Here is a 26,808-nt window from a genome sequence, read left to right as displayed (position 1 = left end):
TGTCCTGCAAGGACATTGCCCAGCCGCTTTCTCTCATGAGATGCTTGAACTACATGAAGCCACATGGGCCTTCCTTCATGCTTCTAGCTCTCCCCATTTCTCTCTTCTTCCCTCCTTCCCCCTCCTTCTTCTCCATTGGCATTAACTGTTATTTTTGACTGGAGGGTTCATTCTTTTGTCTTTTGTTATTTGGAGGAAATGTCAACTCTTCAGGAGTAACTGAAGGGTAGTCATTGGCTGTCTGTGCTGGACAGTTTTTTTTTTATTTTGCAATACAATTCAGTTCTACATATCAGTTTTTATGTCAACTTGACACAAGCTAAAGTCATTTGAGAGGAGGGCACCTCAATTGCGGACACGTCTCCATAAGATCAGAAAGTAGGCAAGCCTGTAGAATACTTCTTAATGTGATTGATGGGGAGGGCCCAGCCCCTTGTGAGTGGTGCCATCCCTGGGATGGAAGTACTGGATTCTATAAGAAAGTGGGCTGAGCAAGCCATAAAGAATAAACCAGTAAACAGCACTTCTCTGCGGCCTCTGTATCAGGTCCTGCCTTCAGGTTCCTGCCCTGCTTGAGTTTCTGTCTTGGCTTCCTCTAATCAACTGTGATGTGGAAATGTAAATCAAATAAACCCTTCCCTCCCCAACTTGCTTTTTGCTCATGGTGTTTCATTAGAGCAATAGAAACCCTAACTAAGACTCTACCTCAAGCTAAATTAGCCACTGTTTTGATTGTAGGATGTATGTATTCACTACCAAATAAATATTTATCTTCTACACTCATTGCTTTTTGTTCTACCTTTTCCAAACATAAATACCAGAAAGAAGGGGTAACCTACTTAATTTATTCCTTGTTTTGTCTTCAGTTGTATCTGCAGGATTTAAAACAATGCTAGATGCATAGAGGCAAACTAATATTCACTAAATGAGGAAAATGAAGCAGTCATCAAAGGCTTGAAGGAACATCTTCATCCAGTCTTATTTTTTTCTAGTTACAACAATAGTGCATCCTCAGTTTAAAAAATGTTGACAGTCATAAAAAGTGTAAACAGCATTAACACTAATCTTTTTTTACACTCATAATATTATGCTGTACATTTTCTCCTCGATCTCCTTTAACTGATGCTCATAGATGCTACTGTTTTAAAACAAGGTCTTGCTATAACACCAGCTGGCCTTGAACTTGTGATTTTCCTGCCTCAGCCTCAGCTGGAATTATATGTGTGTACCACCATACCAGGTTCCCAGATAATCTTCAAACTAAACAGTAACAAATTCTTTTTTCTTTTCATAGTCCTATGTTTTGGAGGTGTGTACTTTATCTTATTTTTCCATTCTCATGTTAAAGATTGCCTTGTTTTTCCTCAAAACTGATACATTATAATTTATCCAGTTAAATCTATGTTGTAGGAACTCACTATGAAAAGCATGGACTTAAAGAGCTCCAAAGTAGATAATCCTGTTGGGAACTCACTCAGCAGCTGAAGCACAGTACAAACAAGATTTTGGTTTAAATTATATATTTTCTTTGAACAGTGTTTGTGTGTATTTGTGCATGTGTGTATGATGATTTTGTGTGTGTGTGTGTGTGTGTAGATGTGTATGTGTGTGTGTGTGAGAGTGTGTATGTGTGTAGGTCTGCATGTGTTTGAGTGTATGTGTGTGTGTTTGTGTATGTAGGTATGTGTGTATGTGCATGTATGAGTGTGTGTGTGTGTGTATGTGTGAGTGTGTGTGTGTGTGTGTGTGTGTGTGTGTGTGTGTAGGCCAGAAGTCAACGTTGGGTGTCTTCCTCTTTTTCTTTTCACCTTCTGTTTTTGATACGGAGTCTCCCACTAAACCCAGATCTTGATGTTTTAGTTCGACTGTCTGGTCAGTGAATCTCGGGTTCATTCTGTCTCCACCCTACTCCACCAATTCTGAGAACACAGGTGTGCACTGCCACACACAACTTTTCATGAGTGCTCAGATCCCTCAGGCTTGTGTAGCAGGCACCTGGCTCACCCTGAGACTTCTCCATGGCTCTGTCTTTTAACTTTCTGTTTTTTTTAAAAATGTTTTTTTATGAATAATAAGAGGACACAAAGAGTACTGACTTCATGTTATTATGCAAATTACATGACGTAACAGAAGTGAAGTGCTTGGGCCAATGTACAAATGTAATAAATGTCAGATGGCCTTGATAATCTGTGAATCAACTCCTGGAAGTCCAATTTGCTTTCCAGTTTGTCTTGAAGGCCAATATGGACTAGCTGTAAAGATGGATGGGAAGGAGGCTACAGTCTGAGGAAATAGAGTTGGAAAAAATTCATTTTTTTTTAAATTATGGAAGAACTGTGGGTTCATCCTGCACCAGCCAGAAACTTCAAACTATAAAAGCTCATATTAACTGTGGCTTGGCTCTTATATCACCCAGATGGCAGCTCTGGTCATGTTCCTGCTTTGCATCATCACTGGAAATACAGGTGCCTCTTGGTATCTCATAACCCACAGATGCTCAAGGCCCTCCTACAGAACAGTAGCATTTGTATAGAACACATACACACCCTCCTCTATACCTTATCATCTTTGGATTATTCAAAATAGCCAATATAACACGTATGCTATGCAAATAGTTGTTACCTATGCAACCAATCTAGGCCAACCTCGTGGTAGAAATTAGCTACAAAGTAACCTTTGTTTGTCCTAATCTCTTCAGTCATAGTTGGCTGCATCCTTTGGTACAGTGCTGATGGATGGCTAACTGTATGTTTTTCTGGACATTTAGTGCAAAACTGATCAAGAGAATACTAATGATTTCACCTGGGTAATGGAGGCTGGAATGTCCGTTAATTTGATAAGGGAGTCAGAGAAGTGAAAATTGATCTTCAGACAGCAAGTTAAGATTATCAGTGTATTAGGATGAGGGGGACCTTCTGGAAAATGACTGGGGTTGAAGATAACGGTCTGAGCAAATGGCACAGAGAATATTTGAGACTTTGGGAATGGTGATCACAGAACACAATAAAAGCTGTCTTTCATTTCCTTCTGATAAAGAGTTATGAGCTCATCACAAAATATCCACTTTGCTTTCAATAGATGCTACTGACTGATGTCCTATTTAATCATGGATTTTTATTTTCAGTAAACAACATTAAACTTGTAACACGAAATTAATACCAGAGTCACGCACTGATAACATCGTATTTTTAAAAGTTGTGTCTGACAACTAGAGAAATTAAAAAGAATATTTTACAAAATGTATAATTTATATTTTTATAAATACTTTAAGGACAAAAGTTGATCACGTGTGGTGACATTAGAGGGTTGTACAAATTGCATTTTGCAGCACATTTGGTGATCTTCATCTACTAGACACACATATGTACACATGCATATCTTGTATTTTCATAATTATGACCAGAGGATGTATTTTAAGCAGGTCTTCAGTAACTTTAAGCTCTCATAAAATTTGCAGCTTCTGCCTTTCCTCCTCTAAATTGCACTAAAAGCACATTTGAAAGTCATCAGAGATTGTAATTAGGTGGCTTGAGCCTCAGTGTACTGTGTAAGTATGAGAGAATCCCGGCTGGATTATGAAGGAATGAGCCTCAGCAGCCTTCAGGATACAAATGATGGCCTGAGAGACCCAGTCATCTCTGCACTGGGAGTTTTTGGTTCAGCTTCTTTCGATTAGAAAGGAGTCAGTTTGTCTATGATGGAGAAAGTTCATGACACCAGTCCCACTTAATTAACAGACATTCCACTGCTGTAGATACAGCACATTTCCTAACACTAAGTAGAAAATTAGTCTCTGAACTTCATGTTCAAGAGCTGCATGTAGCCTTTCATCTTAGACTTGGGAGTGCAGAGTTGACCTATCCCAAAAGAGCTCAGTAGAGATCCCTCAAGTCAACGTCAGTATATGGTGATATATATATATATATGTACATGGCCAAGGTGAGCTTAGATTTCACTGTGTCATTCATTTCTGTGACATTTATTGGGGTTGAACTGGTGCACAGAAAATGAGAGTAATGTGACACATTCTACAAATTACATCACCTATCTGACTTAAATTTATACAAATTTACACTTGCAATAAACAGCACAGGAAAGCAAGACATCCTTAAGCCATATCCTGCGCTTACCTCAATTCCAAGTTTACATTTGGAACACCTTCCATGAAAAAAGACAAATATAAATGACCTCATGTGATCACAGAAACATACATGGGACACTCCTTCATTGTGTTTCTTATATTCAGGTGATGCTGGGTCATGCAGCAGCAACAGTTTGCCTCCATCTTCATGCTTCCTTGGATACCTGTTAGATTTCTCCTCTGCTGGTCTTCAGCTCCAGCTCCTGGAGGAAGGCCTCGTTGTTCTGAGGGCAGTTGGAGTGACAGGTGCAGGTTCCGATGACCATGACTGGTTTCTTGATGGTTTGCCCGGGGGAGCACTGAAACTCCACCTGGATGGTTTTGGTGTTGTGGGGGGTGCAGCACCGACCATCGCTGCAGACCCCACAGAACCTGGGCTTGTAGGTATGCAGGCTAGTGCAATTCTTGAACTGCAGGTGGATGGCTTTCAGGGACTTCTTGGTGCGGAGACACTTTTTACCTTTCTAAGAAAGAAAAAACAGAAGATTACTAGGTGGAAATCCTGCAGTTCTTCTGAAGGACCACTTTAGCAGTCATCCCGCCTACCTAGCGTTCTTTGCTCTTTCAATCGTTTTAAATAAGTCATTAACTGTAGTTGGACAATCTTGTCAGCTAAAATCAGTTGTTTCCCTAGAGTACCTCGGAACTTGTAATAATATTTAACTAATAATAACACCAATCCAATAATTCTGGATAATCCTCTGCCTTTTGGACAATTCTTATTTGTCTCTTACACTCATGTTCTTTTCTGCCTGGAATTTGAACATAATGCTAAATATGCAGAATCCCCCTTTGTCTTTGAGGCTGCGAACATGAGGAAGAAAGAATCTTTCTCATTTAGAGCCATTATTTTATGTAGCCAAATGCATTCTTTGGTGCTACTGAGAGAGGGACCAAATGTGGCATTATTAAAGTCTATTAATGTTTCAAAGACTTTCTAGGCATCAATCCATTTAACTTCAACAACATTCATTCACAAAAGGAATAACTGTTAACACAAGACACAACCAACCTAATTTGATTTGAAAAACAGAGTCTCAAAGGACTGAAATGATCAGAAAATATCAAGCACTGGAATTTGTCTGATGCAAAGCCAGTTCCTTCTAATACATTATGACCTTGGAAATTCTAGGACAGTGAAATTTAAGATTCTTTCTATGAAACTGAATTGGGTGGAGAGTTTATTCAATATCCTACCAGTTCAGATAATAAAGACACCATCCAAGTTTCATTAAATAAGCAAACAAATGACTTTTATTTCCTACTCCACATTGAATTTGCCACAATTTTCCACTGCACACTTTCCTGGGTGAGGCTCATGGTATGTGGGGTGATGATTAGGAATCCCTTCATGTCAGCAGCTCTCAGACCCTCGTGCACATCAGCATCACCCTGGTGGTTTGTTAGAACATCGTTGTTCCTACAACCAGAGTTAGCACATAGGATACGAGACCCATGAATCTGCAGATGCTACTGTTTCCCTGGGGCACTACACAATAGGTCCTCAGTCATAGACTTAAGAAACCTCAGAAAGAAGGATCTAGTTCTACAATCCAAACACATTTCCAGAACCTGTGTAAAACATGTACACCATATAAACACCTTAAGTATAGGATTTCCTATTATGACGTGAGGTGTTAGAAACACTGATTGTGCAAAAGAATGATACAAAAGACCAAATTCTAGAAGTGTTGTATAAAAAGGCCTTCTTTAACCAAGAAGTAACCATGTTCATGAAAATATTCCAGGGCCTATTTCTCCTTTTTTATAGCTAATGTTTAGGATATATTCTTTTCTATGGCCATTAAAAGCCAGAGGGAGCAACTTTGCTGCAAATTGTGTGTGTGTGTGTGTGTGTGTGTGTGTGTGTGTGTGTGTGTGTGTGTGTGTGCAGGTAAATGTGTGACTGCTTATGTGGGTGAACATTCATTGTGAAGCTACACATATGTCTCCTAAAGTGTCAGGAGGTGCATTTCTAGGGTATAATTTTGGAGAAAAGGTGTTTCTAAGTGTTCTTTCAGAATTTGCAGAAGGAACATAAAGTTAAGATAATTATGTCTCTAAAATCCTATAGCTGGACGGCCACATAACCAATGAGATCACAATGGACTCCTGTTTTAGTGGTAGGGAAAATTTTTAAGTGTTCGATGGCTAACATTAGCAGAATATTTGCTCTATGTCTCACATTTTGCAAACTCATTTTGTTTAATCCTTATGACAACCTTAAGATAGATGTTTTCCCTCCCTCCCTCCCTCCCTCCCTCCCTTCCTTCCTTCCTTCCTTCCTTCCTTCCTTCCTTCCTTTTTTCTTCTTTCTTTTCTTTTTTTTGTGGCAAGGTCTTTCTATGTAGTCCTGCCTTTCCTGGAACTCTCTCTATATATCAGGCTGTCCTCAAGCTCACAGAGATCTGCCTACCTCTGCCTCCTGGGTACTGGGATTAAAGGTGTGTGCCACTATACCCAGCAAGAGATATTTTTCAATGGTCACACTCTCTGGGGGAAAAATTGAAAATAAATTGCCCCAATATCACACAGCTAGCTAGGTCATGTTGAAAGGATTTAAAGCCAGGCTGAATAGGTCTAGTGTTGTCCCCTTAAACTTTATATGATACTGCTTCAGAGTAGAAATACACAGAGCTTGAGTTTCTAAGGGCTGTTCTATTTTGGCCTCGGGCTGATTTGTGGATCTATGTAATAGTGAGATCTGATATTACATTTATCTGATCCAGTTCTGTAACAAGACCTGTTATGTCATCAGGAACCAATTAGGGCTCTTGAGCTGCACACCTTATACCCAGAATCAACATACTGTGTTGATGTAATTCCAAACCCCTCCCCCTCTCCCCCACCAACAAAAAAAAAAAAAAAGAAAAAAGAAAGAAATATGCTGTTTCATTTGGCTCGTGTTGCCTTACTCTGGCAAAGGTATTATTTCTACCAGGCTTTTAAAAATATTGTTGATAACTCCCAGACACCCATTCAGGCATGTACTGACAGCCGTTTATTGTGTACACAGTATGTTCCAGGGTGCACAGTAAGATCTGGTGACTTGAGATGAACCAAGCAGACACAGCCTCTATTCTGCTCCTTCCTATAGCTTGTAGCTGATTTATTTAAAAAACTAACCTTGCTAAAGTCAGCATTTGACAACTGAAGAGCTATATTTTTTTTCCTCCAGGTGTGGGGTGGGATTTACTCGAGCATCCTCATTTGGATAAAGTATTAGAACTGTGTGGCCTTGCCCATTTGTTTGTAGAACTTCTGTGAGTTGCTTGGGGGACATTTATGTAGATTGAAAAAGCAAGATAGAAAGTACAGTTTTGATTCAGGATGCTCCCTGCCCTTTGTCTGGGTTGAAGCTCAGCTCCAGCAGATTTTTCACTAGTGTGACATTGACTTCCTGAAGGTCAGGCTTCAAGGAGACCCGTAACAGCTGTAGAAGTGGCAGGCCTCCTCTAGACTCTTACCTTGTCTGTCGGTTGCTTGGGCTCTTGTTCACAAGGCCGAACCATACAGAGACGAGTCTGCTTTACCATCTCACACTGGCGATTCCTGTTGGTGACCCGGGTGGACAAGCCCATCCCACAGCTCTTGGAACATGCGCTCCACTCTGTGGTCTGCTCGATGCAGTTGACACTGGAGTCAGGGACTTCCACTCCTACGGTGGCTTCTGGTCTGTAGGCTACCGAAGGCATAAATACAGTTATTTGAGCAAAATGTGGGGATCAGTAAGTGTTGGCCCCCCCTCCCCCGACAACATTAGACAGTGGATTTTAATTCTGTAGCTAACATATACCAGTTCATGCAGAGCACAGAACTAGGTTTATTTGTAAACCCCTAACAAGCAGGGAGGGCACAATGCAGGATATCAGGAATTCTTTATTCACTTGACCCTAAGATGCTTAGGACAACTTGTCATAGAAACTTAGTAATTATATGAACATAGGAGCATATGGCATCATAAGTGGAATGTTTTCAACGTGTGATTTGGTACATAGGAAGGTCATGCTGACAATTTAATTTTTTGTGTATATATTCAGGTGTGTGTGTGTATGTGTGTGTGTCCATGGGTTTGAAGGTGTACATGTATGTGTATGTATACACATGTGTACAGAGGCCATAGGTTTACTTCAAATGTTGTCCCTCAGGAACTCATTCACTGAAATCTTGGGCTAACTGATTAGGTTAGTCTAGCTGGCCAGTGGACTCAAGTAACCTGCAGCTCTCTGCCTCCTCAGCGTTAGGATTATAGAAAGGGTGTTTTTTTAAGGGTCCTGGGATCCAAGCAAGGTCCTCACACTTGCGCTGCAATCACTTTACTAATTAAGCTATTTCCCCAATGCTACATTTTAATGTTGGTGAGTAGGTAGAGACAGCCAAATCAAAAATCCAGAAAAGAAGTTTTTACTAAGGGCCAATCAGGAGAGATAGAGTCAAAGACTACCCACCCAATAAGGTAAAAACTAAACAAAAATGACTGACTCCATCGGGCCCCTTTAAAAGAGAAGCTGTGTGGATATTTCTGTAATCTAGCTCAGACTTAAATAAATGATGCATTTGATCTCAGTGGGGGCAATCTGAAATTCACAAGAGAATGGCCAGAAGCAAGCTGGCTTCGCATCCCAAACTCAGAGCCATGCCTGTTTTATGACTGCGTTTACCCTTACTCCTCTGCGCCTGCCGAGTTCCTCACCTGGAAGGGCCAGGCCTCCCAGTGTCCCCTGCTCATCTGGGCCACAGGTCCACTTTTCACAGCACTCTCCAGGCACTGCAACTTTTCTTGGAGCTGGGCAGTCTGGACCTGGTAGTAGCACATCCAGCTGGCAGCGGGGCACACAGCCAATCTGCCCATCTCTGCAGGTGCAGTGATATTGACAGTTCGGTTCAAACTTCTCTCCGCTGCGGTAAATGACCCCATCGAACACACAGTTGTCTCCCTCTAGAACTGGAATATTCAGGAAGGAAGGCAGAGGGGAGAGGAGAGGAGAGGAGAGGAGAGAGAGAGAGAGAGAGAGAGAGAGAGAGAGAGAGAGAGAGAGAGAGAGAGAGAGAGAGAGGAGAGTGAAAGAGAGGCACAGTTAAATTGGATTGCCAGGACATGGTTACAAGTTGTTCCTTTTCTATTTCAGATGACTGGCTTATACATCTCAAGGAGAAATGTGTCTTGATGCTTCCAGAACAGGAGGAGGCACCAATCCCATCTGGTCCTTTTTTCTTCACCTAGTTCTTATGATAAGCAAAGAGGTGGACTCTGGACACTGCCAATATGCATGATCTGGCTAACTGATGGCTTCTAACACATCTCTACTTCCTTGTCACACCTCCCACTCTGAAACAATTTCATTTCTAAGACAGAACAAAGGCAAGGACAAATGGTAATGTCACACTCCGGAGACCCTGTCTCCAAAGACAACATTACTTCTCCAGAAGGCTTTGATTCGCCTTCTGCCGTAGTTTAGGATTTAAAACCCAATGGCTTCACTGGTCAGATTGGGAAGGGCATTAAGAGTTCTTGGCATTGAAGCACAGGAAGTCATCACTAGCTTGGAGGAAAGCAAAAGAGAAGACTCACTTCAAACTCGTACCACAGGGAGGTAGGGCTGACCCTGATTACAGCCGTGGACTTCGTGGGAAATTGATCTCCCATTGATTAATTTACATGAGCCCGCGTTGGCTCGTTGCCTGCATTTTATTTTACTGCAGCTCGGCGGGGAGTGACTTAGTCCTCCCAGGAGACAGGAATTGCTTTGGCTCAAGAAGGACAATTACAGGTGTGAAAACAAATGTGCAGGGCGACAGTCGGGGGGACTGGAGACCTATGAGTAAGCTCACACTTCCATCAGTGTTCCCCCGGAAATGGCCAAATAAAATGACTTCCCTGCCCCTTACACTCTGCTTTCGTCCCCTCTCTAGGCGGCAAGTGATGTACCTGCGCTGAGCATGTTTCCTTCCAGTCTGATGCCTGCTCCGCAGTGAGCTCTCCTTACATGTCACTTACTGTACTGCACTACCGCTACAAATGTTTTCGCTTAGTTCTCTCCGGGGAAAGGGAAGACGAGGGGAAAGGGAGGGAACAGCTTCGCCGACAGCAGGCGCGGGGTGCGGGGGACAGGATTACCCATGCATATGCCAGTCTGGTTGCTGGGGTCTGCGCTGCGGTCACAGTAGAGGCCGCTGCTCTGGTCGCAGGGCTTCAGCTCCGAGCAGCTCTCTCCGCGCTGGCGGGCGCACACCAGACAGCAGGAGCAGCCGTCCAGCACCGAGCGCACCCCGGGGGCGCAGGTCGGCGGTGTAGTAGGGCACTGGAGCGGGCACGAGGATGGGCAGCGCTGGCTTGCAGACGCCTAGGAAGAGAGGCAAGACAAGAAAAGGAACCTTGGTTATCAGGGACAAACTAAGGCAGAGTGAGCCCGAGACCGATTAGGGGCAGTCCAGGAGGACCGGGGGCATCTTAAGTGTGCGCCACTTACTTGATTTATGAGATGGAAGAGCAGGAAGCCTAGGCAGAGGCATGGCTTTCGCAGGAAGGTGCTCATGGTCTGCTTGCTCCGCATTGCTAAGGCTGTCACCGGCTGGAAATGGGGACTGCCCCTTCACTTCAGGTCAAGCTGAGCAGCGAGCGCCACCCGTGCAAGGTTTTATAGCGCGCTCCCGGGACGCGCACAAGCCGGTTGGCTGCGCTGGGAGGGGTGGGGGGAGTCAGCTGGGTGGAGAAGTGGAAGGAGCTCCGCTGTTGCCATGGTGATGGGCCCCAAAGCTGCTCTCCTTAGGGCGTGGCGCCCGGTCTGCATGTGCCTGTGTGTGGCGACTGGCTTTTCCCAGAGCACCGGGAGGGGCAGGGTGGAGCCCCGAGGCCAAGACCCAGAGCCAGCTACAGCTCGTGGGAAGGAAACGCCCTCTTCCTCTGAGTAGTTGTTTCACCTTCCCCCAGGAGGAAGACACCGCTACTCCCTCCGCCCTCGCTGTTCGAGAACCAGGGCTACAAAGGAGGAGCTCCTGACCGGGATGCTTGAAGTTTGGAGCCATAGGAGCAGGGCAGGGATTGGCCAGAGGCCCAGAAGTTTAGTCATAAGGGAAGCACATGCAAGTTTGTCACCGTTTATTAGGGCACTCTTTGAAATGTGTTGACGGGGGTGGGGATGAAGAAAGGACACACACACACACACACACACACACACACACACACACACACACCACACCACACCACACGCTCTGTCAGAGTGGGGCATGCTTTTGGCCAAATGGTCAAATTCTTCTGATTGTAATCATTCCAAGATTTGCAAAGACTTTTAGACCCAAGTTCCACATGCTTGGTAGAAATAAACACAAAACAATGAAATACAAATAAAAAGAGGAGGGGGAAACGTTTCGTGGTAAAGGAAACGTCTTGAAACACCTGCCGTGTCGCACCAAATATAAAACCACTTCAAAGAGTCCAAGGTCCTATGAAAGCCTTACTGGGTTGCGCACGGTGCCCCTATGAATTGAGAAGGTTTCTGCTGGACTTAACTGAACACTAGCTCTCCAACTTCGTATTCATTGCAAAAAGGAAAGAGAAGGTGGTCTGCTGTGATATGCTTGCTGTCTCTAGCGACAAAGAAAGAGCTGGTTTCACTCCATCGAAGATGACCCTGTGTGACCGATTTAAAACAGGTTTTTCCCCCTGTACCTCAACATCGCCCTCGAGAAAACTATGCCTAGCCCCGTTGAGAATAACTACTTCGGAAAGACACTTTGTGAGAAAAATTAGTAGTCCTGTGATGGAACTCTAGACTTTACAAAGAAACAAACTGCCCCTACATGACTGACCTTCCACAGCGGGGAGACCAGTGGCAGCATGTCTCGTGAAGCTGGGCTGTTTCTATAATGCTCCAAGATGGCAAAGTCACTCCCACCGTCTTTATGGTATTTTTTTTTTTTTTTTTTTACAGCTGGAAACTAACTGGATGTACTCCTACAACAGCAGCAATTCTGCTTTCTTTGAGAAGCACTCAACGTTTACACAGAGGTGGGAGAGCTAATTCGCACATCCGATTGGGGGCATTCATGTACTTGTCAGGTTAATGGGCTTCATGCATCACCTGGCTTGGGGATGGCTCCAGCCGGCTGCACATCAGACACCATTAGGCTGTATGCTTTCCCAAAGTACAGATTCTTGGGCCTGGCACTTGCCCCTCTTCTTGGTGGTTCTTGGTAGGCTGAGTGTGTGGTAAAATGGAGGCCAGCTTTGGGGAAAGCAAGTAGGAGCAGAGCTAGTAGGGAGGCAAGAGTGTTGGCCATGCTCCCTAAGTACCGGTAGACTAAGAGGGGATGAGGACAAGCGGGCAGCACCAGGATGAGCAGACTCCAGGAAAGGGTGCGGAGGGGAAGAAGGTGGAAATGGCAGTCACTGCTGCTGGGACTCCTGCTGGTGAACGAGAGAGAAGCCAAAGTTGCATGAGTTTTGCCTAAAGGAGGGTTTTGTTAGAAGGATGCTGTGATGTTTCCATAGTAACTGAACGGGATTAGTGCAACTCGGTCCCAGGGTCTTGAAAGCTGTCAAGACCAAGTCTCTTTAACAGTCCTCACAGCTTCTCTGTGTTGTGACAACATAAGTCAGTTTCTTCCTTCCAAACCAGTGGTTCTCAAGCTTTCTAATGCTGCAACCCTTTAATACAGTTCCTCACGTTGTGGTGACCCCCAACCATAAAATTATTTTTGTTACTACTTCAGAACTCTAATTTAGCTATAGTTATGGATTGTAATGTAAATATCTAATATGTGACCCCTCTGGGGTCATGACACACAGGTTGAGAAACATTCACAAAAAGAGAGGCCTGATCCTTCCAAGTCTTTGATTTTTCTGGCCACATCCCTTTTCATTAGACTCAATTTAGGGAAATTGAGGAAAAAGGATCCAGGAATCCATCTGGGCTCAGGTGAGGTGTGATGAGAAGGTGAGGTGTGTTGTTAGTTAACATGCATGACTGGCAGAGAAAGCAGAGGCAGTTTCCTGGGAGAAGGGGGCTGTTCTTTAGGAAGAGCGTGAACTTGACACGCAGAGCACTACACCTCTGTTCTATGATCTGCTAAGCAGGTTGGAATGAAGACCCTCAAATCGAAATAACTATACACTGAAGACAAGACCATCTGGCAGTACCCAAGGGACATCAGGCTTTGTGTTGTCCATGGAGCCAGCCGGGTATGGCTTGCTGGTCTCTTACATCACTTTATAATTTAGATGCTGTGAGAACTGAGGTCGATGGGAAGGGAGTCCTTATGGGAAAGTCTTGCTGAGTTGCTGGGTTAGGCAGCCAGCCCACGTGGTATGGGCTTGGAAGCTTCAATTTTGGCTATCTTTTTCCTCCTTCATCTCTTTCTCTCTTCACTTTCCCTCCTTCCATATTTGACACCAGAGGCTCTTGTCTGCATTTTCTGCATCTAATGCAACCTCATTACTTATCAGTCAATACTCCTACCCAGAATGCACTTGGAGAACCTTTCTTACTTTTTGTATGTGAGATGCTGTTGCGGTACCTTTCTCATGATTATAAAAAGTTTTTGACTATTCTGACAGGTGTAAGATGGTATCTCAGAGTCATTTTGATTTACATTTCCCCGATGACTAAGGATGTTGAACAATTCCTTAGCTGTCTTTTGACCATTTGAGATTCTTCTGTTGAGAGTTCTCTGTTTAGCTCTGTAGCCCATTTTTTAATTGGATTGTTTGAAATTTTGATGTCTAGTTTCTTGAGTTCTTTATATATTTTGGAGATTAGCCCTCTGTCAGTCAAGCTGAAACAGGGACAGAGATGGGAGAGCAATGAAAGAGATATCTTGATAGCGGGAAACATCATGGGGATAGGGAGAAATCTGGTGCTAGGGAAGTTCCCAGGAATCCACAAGAATGACCCCAGCTTAGATTACTAGCAATAGTGAAAATGGTGCTTGAGTTGGCCTAACCTGGTAATCAGATTGGTGACTACCCTAACTGTCATCCTAGAGCCTCCATCCAGTAACTGATGGAAGCAGGTGCAGAGATCCACAGCCAAGCACCAGGCTGAGCCCTAGGAGTCCAGTTGAAGAGCGGGAGGAGGGATTCTGTGAGCAAGGGGCATTAACATTATGATGATAGATACAGAGACAACCAAACCAAGCTAGTGGAAACTCATGAACTTTAGACCAACAGCTGTGGAGCCTGCATGGGACTGGACTAGGCCCTCTGCATAAGGGAGACAGTTGTGTATCTTGGTCTTTTAAGGGGCCCCTAGCAGTGGGATCAGGATCTATCCCTGATGCATGAGCTGGCTTTTTGGAGCCCATTACCTATGGTAGGACACCTTGCACAGCCTTGATGCGGGGGTGGGGTGAGGGTGTGGGGGGCGGGGGTTGGACCTGCTTCATCTGAATGTACCAGCCTTTGCTGACTCCCCATGGGAGGCCTTACTTTTATGGAAGAGGGGATGGGGGTGAGTTAGGTAAGGAAGGCTGGGAGGGGAGAGTAAGGAGGGATGAGAGAGGGAATCTGTGGTTGGTATGTTAAAATGAATTAAAAAAATCTTAATAAAGAAAAAAAGTTTTAGAGAACACTGGAGCTCACTTCTATAGTAGACAACTAAACCAAGAGCCTCCTTATTTAGAAATGGAACAATGAAAAGCAGTTATTGATGTTACCATCTTTGGGACAACACTCAGTGTCCTCTCTTCCTCAGCCTTGTGTTTTCTGTAAATCAACAGACACTCATGGTATTTTAAGTCAGTCAATCTTTGTTCAAGCCCCATGTGCTTAACTAGCATAATGGGCCTCATAAGTTACACCTCATAGGTGTAAGAGGTAGGTATTGGCGGAACACTCCCAAGGCCAAGTTTTCAGCACAGAGGAGATTTATCTGCCCCAGAGAGACAAAGGACAGGGGATAAGAGACAAAGGCAGAGGCTAGAGGATGAGGGAGAAGGGGAAGGGAACAAGAGATAGGGAGAGAAAGGGTAAAGGGTTTTTGTCCTAAGGGACAAAGGACTGCCTCTGGATAGAGAGGAGGCAGACGTGGTCCAAGGAAAAAATGGCCGTTTATAAAGGTAAAAGGGGAAACCCCTTGTTAGGATGAGGTATTTAATTTTAATTGGGCATGTTAATTAGATGAGCCAATGGGGGCTTTTGATTGCTGGGCTTCAATACTTTGATAGGTGGACCTTGGTAGTCAGCCTCAGGAGGAGAAAGTGTCCAAATAAAGCAATAGACCTTCTTGGCTAGCTTTAGGAATGTAATCTAACAGTTGTTAGCAAGGCAGAGGGGATGGGAGAGAAAGGCAAGGCCTGCCAGAGCCATATACTCAAGTGGACTAATATCCCTTCACTTGTTTTTTTCATAATTGTCATACTCTTTTCTGAATTTCCTTCATATGCGCCTTTTTTTGGGGCCTCAGGGAGTTGTTAGCTCACAGAGTAATTCCCATCTTATCTGAAGCAGGCCAGTTGCAGCTGATGTCCAGTTATATGGATCATGTCAATCAAATGTTCGTACTTTTCAGACAGGTCTCCTATTTCTTGCTTTCCCAGGAACATGACAGGACATTTAAAAATATGGTTAAGGGAAATAAAACATTGAATTCATAACGTTCATGGTGTGCAGAGATGGCTCAGCAGGTGGTGTTTGGTCTGCAAACACAATGACCTCAGTTCAGATATCCAGCACCCACATGAAAAACCAGGAGTTGTGTGCTTCTATAAGCCTGGTACCAGGCAAATAGAAACAAGTGGTTCCCAGGGACTCACTGGCCAGCCAGTCTAGCTTAGTCAATGAGCTCCAGGTTCAGTGAGACCCTGTCCCCAAAACACAAGGTGTAAAGTGATAGAAGAAAACACCCAACCCTGACCTCTGGTTTCTACTTGCACACACACACACACACACACACACACACACACACACACACACACACAGAGAACCTCTTATATTTAATCTTCCCTTCTTTAACAGTATTTTCTATTGCCTATACTGTAAAAAAAAAAGATAGAATTTAATGAATTTCTTAAAGAAAAAAATGTCCAGAGATTGAGAAAAGATTATGCAAGTGAAAATTGCTGGATGTGTGAAAAATAAGTTAGCTAAGGACTTCCTTTAAGGGAAATGGCACCAAATTTAGGTATTCAAATCATGTTTTTAAAGTTTTCTTTACTGGAGGGGACTCTGTGTGTCTTATGTTCAGGCCATACTCACAGCTCTTGGATACCAGAACTCTCTCCTTTTCAAGACAGGGTTTCTCTGTGTAGCCCTAGCTGTCCTGGAACTCACTCTGTAGACCAGGCTGACCCCGAACTCAGAGCTCCACCTGCCTATGCCTCCTGAGTGCTGGGATTAAAGGCATGCGCCACCACCACCTGGCCAGAACTCTCCTTCTTTATGGACAGTTGAAGTGGCTTTGGACTACTTGGCAGAGTGAAGCTAGTCCTACTTCTAAGACTTGAACACTTGAGACTAGAAATTGACACTGGAGACAAGGCACCCATGTATGGAATGCACATCAGGTTATCTGATAGTCTGTCTACAGTGCTTCATATTGGTTGATAGGAAACTCAACTCATAAATGCTGGGGACAAAATGTATATCAAAGAAGGAGGTCATAGTTAAATACAGGTAAAGTCCCAATTAATTTATTGTTCTCAGAAAAAGAAGATAAAAATCACATTCTGTATTTGAGAGAGGTCTTATTTATATTTGGAGCCTGAAAATACTTACATAATCTCTCCCACTTTAAAATTTCTGAATTTTCAGCTGGGAATACTAGGAGATGTGTGAGCACAGAACTTTGGGGAAGTTGACAATGTGAATGCACACACTGTTCAGTCCTTCATAGATAACTGTTTTATATTTCATGGTGTGAATCAAGGATAAATAAGATGCTTTGTTTCAAGGATTTTATAACTTAGTAGGAAAATGAAGTAAAAATAACGACTGTGTGGAGGCAGCATGTGACAATTCCTATAAATAAACATAAGTAAAGTGGCATAGCAGTGTAGAGAAGAAAGAAATGTCTTTCCTGTGAGAATTTGAGAATGGTGGAGGCTGGGAAGAGATAACTCCACATGCATTATCTTCTCAGTAAATTGCTTCGTAGATCGAATGTCATCAAATTTGGTTATGTTTAGAAAGGTGTGTTGGACACAAACAATGTAAGCAAAGGTATGATGAGGGAAATTCTGAACTTGTTCAGGAGATCACAGGTGGTTGAATGTGTCTGGACCAAATGATGGTAGCAAGAGATAAGGCTGGAAAAGAGTCCACAGTCATCTCCTATTGTGGAGAGTTTGTGGTCTAAAAACTTACCTATATTCTGGGTACATGCAGGAAACTCTTCCTTCAGGGATTCATGTTGCCTTGCACAGGAAGAGGTTAAAGGGGAAGGGGAAAGAATCGCAGTTGATGTGTTCATGGAGTTCCTTGTCTAGGTTGAGGTGCCTAGGCTTTCCTGCTTCCCCACCAGCATGCCTATTGATGTCATTCTTGTTCTGGTCAACATTAACTTTCATTTTCTGTGACCACCCATTTAAAAGTTCTTCAGTACTATTTATTCCCCAGTATCCTCCCCTGTGTCTTTCCACACTGTTCCCTAAGGTAGTTTATAGCATTGCTTCTTGCTTTTTCAAATATCCACATTTTGGAATCATTCCCCCCCCACACACACCATTTTGTGAATGAGGACTTATCTCTCTTACATCACAAAGTACAATTCTATGCTTCCTTTCTGCACCCATCAATTCTCCATTTTTAAACTCCAAGAAGAATTCCTGTTTAAATAAGTGCTGTTTATGTTATTTAACTATAATAATCTAAGTTATAGCTGATGGTGCATTACAATTATGTTCACTTTCTTATGAAACTCTGCACTTCCTAAATGTACTATTTATTTTTCTTTACATCCCTTTTTAAATCATTGGTTAGGGTCACATAACAAAGGAGGATATTGATTGTCCAATGCAGAGTAGTCACCCCGAAACCATCTATACAAAATAAACAACTGGGCTCAGCAGGTGAACTTATACGTATTTGTGCATGCATGTGTGTATGCACACAATATATGCATGTATGCAAAATAATAATCAAAGATAAAGAGGCTATCAACTTGAGAGTTGGGAAGCATGGGAGGGTTGGTGGGAGGGTCTCTGGGAGGGTTTAGGTGGAGGAGAGGGAGGGAAAAGTGTTGTAATTCTATTTTAACTCAAACTTAAAATAAAAATTTTAGGGCCAATCATAGCATTCTTCAAAAAATGGCTAAGGACATTTGATGAACTGCTGCTTTCCCTTTCTCTCCACTTGGCTATGTTTTGCTTGGGGCCTACAACCTGCTTCTCATGTGGTATTTTCCAGATGTGCTGATTTCTGAGTTTTGCTGAGGCTACCATGCATCTGGGAGCTCCCATTACTGAGGTGATATTTTATTTGTGCTTTAATAAATAAAGCTTACCTGGAGATCAGAGGGAAAAGACCAGCCATTATAAGTAAATAAAGAAGTCAGGCAATGGTAGCACACACCTTTAATCCTATAACTTGGCAGGCAGGGATCTGTCTGGATCTCTGTGAGTTCGAGGCCACACTGGAAACAGAGTCAGGTGTGGTGGCACATGCCTTAAATTCAACACTAGCTAACCATGGAGGTCTGGAGGTCTGTACAGAGAGACAGGAAGTGACAGAGCTGGGCAGAAAGAGGAAGTGATATAGCTGGACAGATAGAGCAAATCAGATGGCAGAACAGCAAGGCATGTAAGTGTGGGTAGATAGGAAGTAGCTCGCATTTGGAAGCTGAGGTATTGGTGAGATGAGGTTAGCTGGTGGCTGTTCCTATTCCTCTGATTTCTCTCAGGATTTAACCCCTATATCTGGCTCCGTGTTTTTTTATTTAATAAGATCATTTAGAAATTCATCTACACATTACCACATTCACTTTCCTGTTCTGGGAACCCAGGCACTACTTCTGAATTTATTTTCTTGTTTTGGTGGAGTGCCTCCTCTAGCAGAGTCTGCACCAAATGGGCATGCCAAGTAGATTTTTCTTTTTTGCTAGAGCACATAAACGTTAAAATATTCTGACTAATGTCTTTGGTGGATGGTATGCCTGGGCATACTGTTAGAAACTATGAACTCTCTGAACTTTGAAGTAAATTTCTTTATTACCTTCCAGCTTTTAGTTTTGCTCCCTATCTTTTTACATGGTATGTTTGTTATTTTTCTCCTCTGAATGTTTTTAGAAACTTGTTTTCAACCAGACTTTTAAAATGTCAATAAGCCATGATTTTCTTGGTTTATCACCTTTGTATATGTGCATGTATCATCTATCTATATGTGTTTCTATCTGTTTATCTATTATCTATCTATCTATCTATCTATCTATCTATCTATCTATCTATCTACCTAGCTCTCTGGTTTCATTTGGTATTCTCTAGAATCTGGTTATATTTTCAGTTTAGAGATATTTATGTTCACTTTTTGTGAGGTGCTGGAGACTGAACTTCGGGCCTCACAGATAATAGAGAAGTAATCTATTGCTGAACTATATCCCCAGCACCCAATTTCCCATTTCTATTATCTCAAAAAAAAAAAACCAACCAAAACTTGTGATCAAAGTATAAAAGGACTTTTCAGTCTAAAAAAATCTCTTAGCAGTTTTTTTGCTCATCTTTCTAGAAAGTCTACACCTTGACTTCATATACAAAACTCTTACTGGGTTTTAAATTAATTAACTAATTAATTGTTTAAAATCCATCCTGATGGTAGTTTCCCTTCCTTCCATTCCTCCCATTCTCCCACCCTGCCCTACCTCTTCTCTCCCCCAGATCCATTTCTTCTCCATTCCCCTCCAGAAAAGAGAGGACCTCCCAGGAATATCCACCAAACATGGCATAGCAAGACAGGATAAGACTAGGCACAAACCCTCATATCAAGGCTGGGTGAGGCAACCCATAGGAGGAAAGAGGTCTCAAGAGCAGTCAAAAGAGTCAGAGGCACCTCAATTCCCACTATTAGGGGTTCCACAAAAATGCCAAGCTAACAACCATAACATATATGCAGAGGACATAGCCTAGACCCAGGCAAGCTCTGTGATTGCTGCTTCAATCTCTGTGGACCCCTGGAAGCCCTACTTAGTTGAAGTTTGTGGGCCATGTTCTCCTGGTATCCTTGACCCCTCTGGCTCCTACAATTCTTCCTTCCCCTTTGCATTGGGATTCCCCAGCTCCAAGGGAAGGGACTCAATGTACAGCTTTAATTTGGGCTCTGTGGTGGTTTGAAAGAAAATGGTCCCCAAAGGGAGTGGCACTATTAGGAGCTACAGTCTTGTTGGAGGAAGCGTGTCACTGTATGTGTGTGGGGTCTTTGAGGTCTCTTTTGCTCAAGCTTCCCTCAGTGCGACTGTCAGGAGACTTCCTGTTGCCTCTGAGTCAAGACGTAGGAATCTCAGCTCCAGCACTACATCTGCTTATGTGGTGCCTTGCTCCCCACCATAATGATAATGGACTGAACCTGTAAGTGAGCTCCCTCAATTAAATGCCTCTTTTTAGCAATAAAAACCCAAGACGGGCTCTCTGTAGTTGGAAAGTTTCTCCAGTCCCACCAGGCCTCTATAGTCCCATGGCCCGCTTATAAAATAATCACTCAGAAGCTTATATTAATTATAACTGCTAGGCCATTAGCTCAGGCTTATTACTGGCTAGCTCTTACACTTCAGTTAACCCATAATTTTTTTTTATATTTAGCCACATGGTTTGGTACCTTTTCTCAGTTCTGTCTTGTCATCTTGCTTCCTCTGGCTGGCAACTCCTGACTCAGCCTTCCTCTTCCCAGAATTCTCCTTGTCTGCTTACCCCACTTATACTACCTGCCTGGCTACTGGCCAATCAGTGTTCTATTTATCAACCAATCAGAGCAACACATATTCACAGCATGCAGAACGACATTCCACAGCAGCTCTCTAATTGCCTAATGTTTGACTGTGGGTCTCTGTGTCTGCTCCCATCAATTGCCCTTGGCAGTCTCTTTGATGATCACTGGGCTAGGCACAAATCTATGAGTGTATATGTACATCGATAGGAATCATTTTATTGATTTTTTTCCTGTCATAGGTCTCTGGGCTATCCAAGTCTCTGATTCCTGGTCACCAAGGCATTGTCAGGCATGGGCTCCCTCTGTGGTTGGGCCTCAGGTTAGACCAGCCATTGCTTGCCCACTCACACAAGTTCTGTGCCTCCATTGTCCCAGTACATCTTGCAGGCGGAATAGCTAATAGGTCGAACATTTTGTGGCTGGGTTGGTGTCTCAGTCCCACCTCTGGAAGCCTTGCCTGGTTACAGAGGATGGTCGGTTCAGGCTCCAAATCCGCCATTACTAGGAGTACTTGCTTGGGTCACCCTCATCGAATCCTGAGACTTTCTACTGCATTAGGTTTCCACATCAACCCCATCTCCCCAAATGCTCTGGGTAACTGTTGCTGGAGGCAAGGTCTCCACACATAGTTTAAGTTGGTTTGGAGCTCAGGATCCTCTTGCCTCCATTTCCCAGGTGCTGGAATAGGGGTGCAACACCATGCCCACTTTGGGGTGATTTTATACACATTAAATTTACACACATTTTTCCTGCTCAATTCCATGTCATCTCATAATGATTATGTGGTCATTACTGCACCATGACACAGCAGTCCTGCCACACCCCAAACGGTTCCCTAAAATCTTTTAGGCAGGCTCTCCTTCTACAACTGGACACTGACTACCACTTATCTTATATGTCACTTTATAGCTTTGCCTTTCTAGAATGTCACTGAAGCTTCAGATGCTTTGGGTAGCTGCTCTTTGTATGCCATACAAATTCTTCAGCTGGGAGAGACAGAGAGGCTGCCAGCCTTTTCCACGTTGACTGATGTGGCTGTTTTCCCCTGAATTTGGAGAAATCATTTATCTTCTCCTATAATATGTTAATCATGTAATATATTATGTAAAAGTTACTTCAATGGTCTTTCAAATGTTGAATTAGTCTGGTATTCAAAGAGAAATCTCATTTGGTCATATTTTTACTGTTTTGGATTCAATTTGCCAGTTTTGTTGAGAATTTTCATAACTACACTGTTGAGAAATATTGCTTTGTAATTTTCTTGCTTCTATCTTTTTTTTTTTTTTTTTTGGTTTTTCGAGACAGGGTTTCTCTGTGTAGCTTTGCGCCTCTCCTGGAACTCACTTGGTAGCCCAGGCTGGCCTCGAACTCACAGAGATCCACTTGGCTCTAGCTCCCGAGTGCTGGGATTAAAGGCGTGCGCCACCACCGCCCGGCCTTCTTGCTTCTATCTTAATTATTTGTCTAGTTTTTAATAGCAGAAAAATGCCAGCCTCAGAGACTAGACTGGGAAATGTCCTTTACTTTTATTTGTTATAGAAGAAATTTTGGAGTTGATATTGATTTTCTATGTAATGCATTGGCAAAGCTTATTGATAAAGCTGTTTGAACTTGAACTTTTCTTTAAGATTTATTTATTTGCATGGAAACAGTGATACTTCTTGAAGTCTGAAGAATAATTTTTGAGCGCTATGTAGTACAGAGTCCATATATGAGACATCCACGTGCTGGGAGAGAGTTGTTATTCCACAATTAATTCACATTTTCTCATAGTAATTATGGATCATTATACAATAAGGCTACAAAGCTAGAAAACTTTAAAAGTAGATGTTTCCTTCAACTCACTTAACTATATGGTTGACTTTGTTTGATAGGATATTTCTTCTACTGTGCCATTTTCTGATCATTTGCCTTTGCTTTTTCCTAATTTTAAGGTTCAATTGAATCCAAAGGAATTGGCATACCAGATTTTCTTTCATTACTTGGATGCAGTGTTAGCATCACTCCAGTCACACCCACCTGTCCACACCAGCATTGTACTCAGGGTGGCACTTTCAGTCCATCAGTGTTCTGAGTTTATGAAAGATATCATTCTGGTGAGTTACAGTCATGATTTTCAGGAGACAAGCAAAATGGCTGTATAATTACCCATTCCAACTTATCCTGAACCAGTATTTTTAGGTTGTTAAAAAGTTATAATCATTTTTGTCAAGCCCATAATGCCTTGTGCTCGATTGTAGGTATTCAATACCCTGTACCACGTCTTCCACATCTGGAGCTTCCTTTGAGTTGTAGAGAATCACATTTTTTCACCCAGTTATGGAGAAAGGTTTTCTTTCATGTGTTCTCGATGTCCTGAAGATACAGTCAATTTTCATTTCATGTGGATTTCATTTCTTCTGAACTCAACTCTGTATACCTTGCATACACACAAGATGTAGATCACCAGGTGGAAGCAGGTACTCATGGATGGTGATCTTTTTCAGCTTTTATAGTGATACAGACATTGTATGTAGATAAAGCAATATCTATATATCACCTTCAGAAAAACAAAGTCACCCTGGATAGGGTACTCTATAATGAAGTCTTGTTCTATGCTCTCAAGTGTCTCCCAAAGGCTTTGTACAAACAGTTGTACACCCAGGTCTTCAGGATTAATTGTTATTATTATTGCTTTTGAGATCATCGTCGAATTTTGCTTAAGTCAAGCCTCTACTAAACTCCATGTTATTATTTTTACCTCTCCTTGCTGTCTACATAATGTATCGTGGCTTCAGATAAGTGCTTTAAACCTAGTTGGTCTAATGTTTCTTTTGACAATTGGCTTTTTCACATACAGATTGACACCTGTGGTTATCACTTTGCCAGATTCTGTCAGTTTTTTGGTTGTCCTTTTACTAAGTGTAAACACCAAAGGCCTACACTACAGGTTGCATTGTACAATGGTGCCCATTCAACCTGTGTTTTGAGGCACTAAACACAAGAAGCCAATCCCGGGAGCTTCACGGTCCTGTTACACAGTTGATTCAGGTTTAAGGACCCCAGGAGACGTGGTCATAATGATGACTTTGATGAAAGATTAAGCTTCTAGTTCAATTTTCAAAATTAGCAGTAGGAATACATGGGTAATTTAATTCTTACTAATTCTATGAACTTTGGTAGTATGTATCCTTTGATAAGCTTGTCCATTTTCATCTAAGCTGTGAAATTTATGTGCACAAACTGTTCATAATGTTCCCTTACTGTCCTTTTAGGCCTCTGGTCACTGTAGTGAAAATTCCATTTTCATTTCTGATACTGGTACTTTCTTTCTCCTTATTGATAATTCTGAATGGAAGTTTATAATATTATTGATGTTTCCAAAGAACAAACTTTTAGATTTGTTGTTTATTTCCCCCTCTGCTTTCAATGACACTGGTTTCTGGTTTGTTTTTTTTTATGATTTTTCCATCTACTATCTGATTTGCACTCATTTTAACCTTTCATTTCCAGGTTCCTAAGGTGGGTCTAATGTTTTTTTGAGATCTTTCTTGTTTTCTAGTATATAGCTTAATGATATTTTTTTAAAAATAAATATTGATTTAGCTGAATCACAAATATTTTGATAGCCTCACCTCAATTTAAATTATTTCTCTAGGGACAATTGGTTTCACCAATAAATTACTTATAAAAACACTGTTTAATTCTTTAGTATTTGGGGATTTCCCCGATAGCTTTATGTTACTTACTTCTAGTTAAATTAGATATGATTAGTGTGGCAGTTTGAAAGGAAATGGCCCCCATAGGGAGGTGGAGCCTTGCTGGAGTAGGTGTGGCCTTGTTAGAGGAAGTGAATTACTCTGGAGGCGGGCTTTGAGGTCTCATATATGCTCAAGTCATGTGCAGTGAGACGGTTCACTTCCTGTTGCCTGTGGATCAAGATGTAGAACTCTCAGCTCCTTCTCCAACATGATGTTTGCCTACATGCTACCATGTCCTGTCATGATGATAATGGACTAAACCCCTGAAACTGTAAGCTGCCCCAATTAAATGTTTTCTTTTATAAGGGTTGGTGTGATCATGGCGTCTCTTCTCAACAATAGAAACCCTAACTAAGATAATTAGAGACTGTACTCTGTATAGTTTAGTTATTTTGGTATGTATTTTGTATTTTATTTTTATTTATTTATTTTATTTATTTAAAAACAGTATGTATTTTACTGTTTAAAATTTTTTATCAGTCATTATAATTTTATTTTAAGGCATCATTATTGACATAATTAATAAAATAACCTGATTTGTTGAATACTCTGAAGTGAAGGATTTTTCTTTTATTAAAAATAGATTTTTTTCTCATGTAATGTACACTGATGACTGTTTCCCTTCCCTTTGCTGTTCCCAGTTCTTCTCCACCTCTCCTCCCCTTTAAATTTACCCGCTTCATGTCTCTCATTAGAAGACAAATAGGCTTCTAAGGGATAATAATAAAATAAAATATAATGAAGCAGAACAAAAACTAGCAGATCAGAATAGGAAAAAACAAACAAACCAAAGAAAAAGAGCTCAAGAAAAGGCACCAGAAACAGGTATAGATACAGAGACTCACTCATTCACGTACCCAGGAATCCTGTAAAAACACAAAACTGGAACTGATAAAAGATACTCAAAGGATTTGCAGGATAAAAGAAGAGAAAACAGATAAATTAAAAATAAAAAAGGGATAAAATTAAAAGGAAAAGAAAAGGAAAGAAAAGAAAAAAGAGCCCTGACAGCATTATGAGACAAGGACCCTACAAAGATGCCTCTGAGTTCATCTCCTGTTGGCCATCTCCTTCTGGCCATGTGGCCTATCTTTTAAGAGGAGTTGTTTGTTTCCCCAGTGAGACTCACTTGGAGGAAACTAAATTTTCATTTGCAAGTGCTTATTAATTGTTTTTAGGGACACAAGTATGAGCTATATTGGTGACTATTTTGTGTGCACTTGAAAAAAAAGTGTTTACTCATTTTAAAAATGGAAATAATTATTAAGTGGCCTCCAGGGGCTTTTTGAAGAATAAATGATGTAATGTTTATAAGAGTTTAAGGAACTTCACATATGGGAAGAACCAAAATAAAATAAAAAAACCCCTCTATTTTTATTGTTATGATTGTTTTCTTCTCCACCCAAGAACACGCTATGACTTAACTTCCTTTTTTAGTAGTCTTTTTCAAAGTAAACATTTACCTCATTAAAGCCTAATTTTTGCTGGCTAAATTTGTTCCTAACCATATCATCTCGCTACTGTAGTAAAAATATTTTTTAAAACGTCACTTGTTACATTTGGTATATGAAATCTGTACAATTCATTATTAGTTCTCAATCCTTTCATGCATGCAGTGGTCTTGCAGTATTGGACAGCACTGGGTATTTCCTGCTCCTTTTAGTACTGCTCTCTTGTTTTGTTGTGTATTACAACAGTATTAGTGTCTGGGCCAGTGACAGAGGATTCTGCCTTCTCCAAGGCTTTCATAATAATTTTTCTAATATTTTGCAACCAGGGTCCTATAGATTTAAAGAAAATGTTTTAAATTCATGCTGTTTGTTCAACCTCACTGGGTCCATTTGTGCACGCCATTATGTAGATTTGTAGTGATTACATAGATTTTTCCATTAAGTTATGCTGCATCACATTAATCGACCTTTTGGTTATTAAATGATTCTGTATTCTTGGAAAAGGCTAAGTTGGTTATAGGATATAATGCTAAGCTGATTTATTAGCTTTTATTTAGAATTGCTGTCTCCATATTAATAAGTAAAATGTTATCTTATGCATTTGAAATAGAAAGTTCTTCTTTTTAC

General features: G+C 41.8%; 1 protein-coding gene across 1 annotated transcript; it reads right to left on the bottom strand.

The window, feature by feature from the left end:
• Positions 1-3,094: 3,094 nt before the first annotated feature.
• On the bottom strand, positions 3,095-10,982 carry Ccn3 (cellular communication network factor 3). The gene is made up of 5 exons (XM_052747814.1): positions 10,612-10,982; positions 10,260-10,485; positions 8,835-9,086; positions 7,609-7,823; positions 3,095-4,605 (listed from the first exon to the last, which is right to left on the bottom strand). The coding sequence occupies exons 1-5, from the start codon at positions 10,693-10,695 to the stop codon at positions 4,309-4,311; spliced, it is 1,074 nt and encodes a 357-aa protein (XP_052603774.1). The 5' UTR covers positions 10,696-10,982; the 3' UTR covers positions 3,095-4,308.
• Between the last annotated feature and the right edge of the window lie 15,826 nt (positions 10,983-26,808).

The sequence above is a fragment of the Peromyscus californicus genome, unplaced genomic scaffold, assembly GCF_007827085.1.
Source record: "Peromyscus californicus insignis strain IS unplaced genomic scaffold, ASM782708v3 Scaffold_20__1_contigs__length_68692818, whole genome shotgun sequence".
In the NCBI taxonomy this organism is placed as follows: domain Eukaryota; kingdom Metazoa; phylum Chordata; class Mammalia; order Rodentia; family Cricetidae; genus Peromyscus; species Peromyscus californicus.
The sequence above is the reverse complement of the archived record's forward strand: the minus strand, read 5'-3'. Positions and strand labels throughout refer to the sequence as shown.

Bases quoted from the DNA above. Each gene is read 5' to 3' on its own strand.
- Ccn3 (XM_052747814.1), bottom strand. From the start codon at position 10,695: ATGCGGAGCAAGCAGACCATGAGCACCTTCCTGCGAAAGCCATGCCTC. The intron at 7,824-8,834 runs GTGAGGAACTCG...TGCCTTCGGTAG, and splicing joins GGGAGGCCTGGCCCTTCCAG to CCTACAGACCAGAAGCCACC. The intron at 4,606-7,608 runs GTAAGAGTCTAG...TTTCTTTCTTAG, and splicing joins CCAAGCAACCGACAGACAAG to AAAGGTAAAAAGTGTCTCCG.